Source organism: Osmerus mordax, chromosome 21, assembly GCF_038355195.1.
Source record: "Osmerus mordax isolate fOsmMor3 chromosome 21, fOsmMor3.pri, whole genome shotgun sequence".
NCBI lineage: Eukaryota > Metazoa > Chordata > Actinopteri > Osmeriformes > Osmeridae > Osmerus > Osmerus mordax.
In genome coordinates this window covers 333,017-339,038 of record NC_090070.1, presented here as the reverse complement: position 1 = coordinate 339,038, position 6,022 = coordinate 333,017, and the positions used below count along the sequence as shown (strand labels likewise).

Here is a 6,022-nt window from a genome sequence, read left to right as displayed (position 1 = left end):
CAGAAGAAACTTCAGAAAATGTTCGAGAATGAGGCCCAATGATCTTTAACGCTCTTCTTGTTAGAGTGTAGGCTGGATCCAGCCCAACAAATACTCTGAAGCCCTCATCCTCCACCACAGAAAACGTCTGTAAATCCTTCTCTACCATCTCCACCAGTGCATTATCAAGTGCTTGTTTCCTGGCTGTCAAGACAAATAATCGTTTGAATATGTATTAACCATTTAACATATTAATTGTATTGTAACTTTCATACATATATAATTATGTACAACTGCTGAACATTATATGACTGTATTGTGTAAGCAATCATACCTCGTGGTAGGACCGCAGGCCTCCCAGCAGCATACTCTGCATTGGGTGCAGGTGGGTTGGCCAGCCCTGGGTGCTTAGCATACAGATGCCTTAACATTAAAGAGGTATTGTTACAATATCACAAATGCATAGAGCATTGCAAACACTGCACCTTGTTAGGGGAGACCATATCAAAGTGCTCCCACATAAAGGACCTTTGTCTCTTGTTGGCCCTATTCTGCATTTCTCCAGCTAGCACTAGGCCTACTACAAACTCTAGTCAGACAGCTGAGCAGTTAGGGAATCGGGCTAGTAATCAGAAGGTTGCCGGTTCGATTCCCGGCAGTGGGAAATGACGTGTCTTTGGGCAAGGCACTTTACCCTACTTGCCTCGGGGAGAATGTCCCTATACTTACTGTAAGTCGCTCTGGATAAGAGCGTCTGCTAAATGACTAAGTATAAGTAATACTGAATATAAACTAACTATGGAAACACACAATGAACTAAACTAAGGCAGCACGATAAAGTACACTAAAGCTAATATTAATAACATATATTTTATACACACCACACAGACAAATGAACAAAACAGGATTTCGCTAATGGCACACAAGTAACTAACTTTCTCGATCTCTCACAAATCTCTCAACCAAGGTCTCACGCATTCAAAATGTTTGCCGCCTCATTTTATACCCTGACACATCTGAGTCTTTTGGCAAGTGCCAGAATATTCACTTATTTATCTTGGGGTAATCATTTAACATGAACATAGCGGACTAGTGCCAGTGCAACTCCAACCCAGCAATGGGTGAGACCTTCCCTAAACCTAACCCAGCCAGAGCCTAGTCCCAATGTAATTTTTTTTGATTGAATATTACAATTCCCCATTCTTTACCTACCTTGGTTGAGTGTTGATAGGTGAGTTGTTGGGCGACTTCAGAAAACAGGTGCTAAGTCGTGCTAAAACAATGGCAGTGTTAGGCTCAATTAGGCCTTAACCCTTGTGTTGTGCCTTCGGGTCACATGACCCAAAGGTTCATAACGAACCATCGTTGTGTTTACCCATTTTTACCCAATACAAAAACAAATACAAATAATTTTCTTTTAACCTTTGCAATGTGGGGGGTCTGAGACAGCCCAACGGTTAAAATAAAATGCTTCACTTTGTTTTTGTATGCGGTAAAGTTGTCGCAATATGCTGCCGTTTGTATAACATAGGTGGATGTTATACAAGCTTTTGTTCTTGCTCCCTGTTAATCGAATATATATATATTACTTAATTTATTCATTTATTTTGTCCTTCCCGATTTAACCTATACATTTACTATCTTACTTATAGGTTTACTCGGCGCGGCTTTCTTCGCGGATTTCTTCCTTGGAGCCCGACACTACTGTTCCTGTTGAACTAGCCAACTCAACGCTCTTGACGGATTTCCTTGGCTGGCATAAACTATTAACGTAAGTTAACTATAATGTCTCACACCCACTCACATTGTCCTACATGTGTCATTTTGCTCGAAAAGTTGACTCTGTTAGAGAGTCGCGTTCAGTCGCTTGAGGAAGAACGTATGCTAGTAACTTTAGATGCGACTGGCGCAACATCACTGGCAGGGAGTCCTAGCGCTAGGGAGGACTCAAGATCAGCCCCACCGGTTTCACCTTTGCAGCATGGTGGGAGTGGGACTCCTCAGACGTTAGTGATCGGTGACTCCATCACTCGTAACATTAGATTGGAGCAACCAGCGACAGTTTACTGTGTACCTGGGGCCAGAGCTACCGACATAGAAGCTAATCTCAGGGTGCTGGCTAGCACTAGGGCTAAGGCAAAGGCCCAAGCTAAGGCACATGGCGCACGCACTGATGATAGGTATGAGAATATTGTCATTCATGTCGGCACCAATGATGTTAGGCTAAGGCAGTCAGAGGTCACGAAGGTTAATATAGCTCGGGCATGTGACCTTGCTCAAAAGATGTGTCGGCATCAAGTAATAGTCTCTGGCCCACTACCTGTTAGGGGGACTGACGAGATCTACAGCAGACTTGTCTCTCTTAACCGCTGGTTGGCTCGCTTCTGTTCAGAACAGGGTTTAGGATTTGTAGATAATTGGTCTAGTTTCTGGGCCAAACCTGGCTTGTTGAAAAGTGACGGGCTCCATCCGAGCTGGAGAGGTGCTTTCCTATTGTCTAGGAATATTGAAGCTATTTTAGAGCAGGCCTGACACTCACTAGAACAAGCCGGGCTACAGTCTCTTAGAGAGTCTGATAGGTATGCTGTGAGCTGTTGGGGGCCCGATAGCCTAGCTTGTAGTGTAATCAGTGGGGTTGCTGATATCGTTTCTCCCATTGAGACGGTGTCGGTCCCCCGCCCTTTCTCTAAATTTCGGCCTTCAAGTATTAGGAATTATACCAATTTAATATGTATTCAGCCTTGCTCCCCCGTTGCGCTTCCTACTAAGTTTTCTGATGACAGTGCCACCTTCTCAGAAGAATTATCTACGTCTAAATCTGCCAAAAACCCATACTGGAATGTTGGGCTCCTAAACATCAGATCTCTATCCACAAAGGCCGTTTTGATTAATGATCTAATGTCTGAATACAGCCTGGACTTGATTGGACTCACCGAAACCTGGTTAAAACCTGATGAATATTCCCCCCTGAATGAAGCATCGCCTCCGGATTTTGCGTACTCACACATCCCTCGTGTATCAAAGAAAGGTGGTGGTGTTGCTATGATATATAAAGCTAGCTTCAACCTCAACCTAAAATCTGTAAATACCTTTAAATCATTTTAAATAATTTGCATGAAACCACCAACCATTTTAAAAAGGAATAATGCTACTACTCCTGGCCCCCCTCCCTCATTTTGTATAGTTACTCTATACCGGCCCCCCGGCCCGTATTCCCTCTTCCTGGAGGAATTTGCAGATTTTAGTGCTGATCTTGTGACATATACTGATAACGTCTTGATTATGGGTGATTTTAACATTCATGTGGATGACCCAAAAGATCCTTTAAGTAAGGCCTTTACTGCTCTAATGTATTCCACAGGTCTCACTCAGGTGGTTTCCAAACCTACCCATCTTCACTCGCATACATTGGATTTAGTTCTCACGCGGGGAATTAAGATTAGTGACGTCATTGTCCACCCCCACAATCCTATATTATCAGACCATTGCCTGGTCACCTTCAAAATGGACCTCTGCCAGAGCCTTGGAGGCACTAAGAATATTTTTACTAGCCGCTGCATAACCCCAAACACAGCTCTGGAACTGGCTAATATTCTGCCCGCTGCACTAGAAGTCCTTGACGTCCCAAATAAATCATTAAATACTAAAACGAGGGATCTGAATTTGGTTCTTCAGCTATCCCTAGACTCTGTTGCCCCTCTCAAACCAAGGAAAAGAAAGGACAAGAAACTGGCTCCATGGTATTCAGAGGAAACCCGCACTCTTAAGAGGTCCACTAGAAAACTAGAACATAAGTGGCGTACCACTAAATTGGAGGTTTTCCACCTGGCCTGGAAGGACAGCCTAATGGAGTACAAGCATGTCCTCATCAGGTCCAGATCGGATTATTTCTCTAGGTTGATTAGTAAGAACAAACACAACACTAAGTTCCTATTTGATACTGTTGCAAGTCTCACTAAGAAAAGTACACTCTGTGCTAGTTCAGATTTCTCTCCCAATGATTTCTTAGATTTCTTTGACCAAAAAATCTATGCAATAAGGGACAAACTACAGACTAGTCCTGGAGGAGTGGCCATCAACACTGAACTTTCCCCTATACCAAGCATGCTGCATGTTGAGGCTCTCACTCACTTTAACCCTATTTCTATGGAAGCGTTCATCAAGCTGATAGACTCCTCGAAACCCACTAGCTGCCTTCTCGATCCCCTCCCTGCTAAACTCTGTAGGGAACTTCTCCCTATTATTGGACCACCCATGCTTAGTATTATTAATGAATCTATTGTAATTGGCCAAGTCCCCATCGATTTCAAACAAGCTATTATTAAGCCCCTTCTAAAAAAAACAAACCTGGATCCAGGTTGTCTTAGCAACTACAGGCCAATGGGATTTCTGGTACGTCACTTCAGTGGTTTAGATCGTATCTATCTGATAGATCACAATATGTCCACTATGATGGCTGCTCATCCAGGAGCTCCACTGTAAAATACGGAGTACCACAGGGTTCAGTTCTAGGCCCTCTGTTATTCTCTCTCTATATGCTGCCTTTAGGAAACATAATTAGAAGCTCTGGGGTAAATTTTCACTGTTATGCAGATGATACTCAGCTATATATGTCTATAAAGTCTGGAGAATTTCCACATGCTATGGAAAAATGTGTTTCTAGGTTGAGAGCTTGGATGACTGCAAATTTCCTTCTTCTAAATTCGGATAAAACCGAGGTTCAAATTTTCGGTCCTAAAACATATAGAAATAATTTTCCCAATCTGACCTTAGACCTAGACGGCGTCAAAGTCTCTCAAAGCCAGCTAGTAAAAAATTGAGTAGTCACAATGGACCCAGACCTTTCGTTTGAGTACCATATTAAGCAAATTACCAGAACTGCATTTTTCCATCTACGTAATATTGCCAAAATACGAAAATTTCTCTCAAAGGACGATGCCGAAAAACTAATACATGCATTTGTTACGTCCCGATTGGACTATTGCAATGTGTTGTTCTCTGGCCTCCCAATTACCCACCTAAAAAATTTACAGTGGGTGCAAAATGCTGCTGCTGATCAAACTTTCTTGATCTGGTCAATAGACCAGATCAAGAAAGTTTGATCACATAACATCTACTCTTATCTCTCTACACTGGCTCCCTATCCAAGCCAGAGCTGACTTCAAAGTTCTACTACTAACATACAAATCTCTGCATGGATTGGCACCACTGTACCTCTCCGGTCTCCTTGCACCCTATTGCCCCGCAAGGACACTTAGATCTCAAGATGCCGGCTATCTGGTGGTTCCCAAAGTTAAGAAAAAAACAGCTGGAGGTAGGGCGTTCTCATATAGAGCACCTCTTCTCTGGAACAAATTACCCGTCTCAATTAAGGAGTCTGATACTGTTTCGACATTTAAAATTAGGTTAAAAACGTTATTGTTTAGTCAATTCTACGACTGTTAAAGGTAAGTATGTTACTAGTTGGAGGCAATGGGGGACGGGTTGCTTCCATCCTTATTCTATAAGTATAACTTATTTTAGAGTTCTCTTCCCCTGGAACAGATTTCATGTTCCAAATGGGGGGGGCTGTCGCTGTCTTGGTGTGTGGGGTTGCATCAAATTCCCCTTTTTTGCTCTGTTAAATTGCTGCACCAGTCCACACTTGACCGGTGGGGATCTCATTCTATTATGACTGTAACTGTTATCTGCTCCTGGCATCCTCTAATCCCTGCTCTCCTCTCTCTGTCCCCCCCCCCACACACATCCCTTGTGGTGTGGGGGGTTTGAGTTGTCAGCACCTGCCTGGTCGTCGGTCAGCCAACGCTGGACCTGGTCGCGAGTCTCCCGGTCCTGTCCTACATCTATAAAGTTGAACAATGGATTTTGGTGTTTTAAAAACCCACCGACACTGTATGACTATGTTTAGCCTGTGTTCTGCTCCTCTCTCTCACCAACCGTCTCTGGAGGAGGGGATCCCTCTCTGAATTGCTCCTCCCAAGGTTTCTTCCATTTTTCTCCTGTTGAGAGTTTTTTGGGAGTTTTTCCTTGTCTTCCTTGAGGG

At 43.3% G+C, this 6,022-nt stretch overlaps 1 protein-coding gene across 1 annotated transcript; it reads left to right on the top strand.

Moving 5' to 3' along the window:
- Window positions 1-1,722: 1,722 nt before the first annotated feature.
- LOC136965582 (uncharacterized) lies at window positions 1,723-2,511 on the top strand. Its single transcript, XM_067259765.1, has one exon. It carries the CDS (start codon window positions 1,765-1,767, stop codon window positions 2,509-2,511), a length of 747 nt encoding a protein of 248 aa, XP_067115866.1. The 5' UTR covers window positions 1,723-1,764.
- Window positions 2,512-6,022: the final 3,511 nt, after the last annotated feature.

What these genes read in the sequence shown, in the direction of transcription:
- LOC136965582 (XM_067259765.1), top strand. Translation starts at nt 1,765, where the DNA reads ATGTCTCACACCCACTCACATTGTCCTACATGTGTCATTTTGCTCGAA.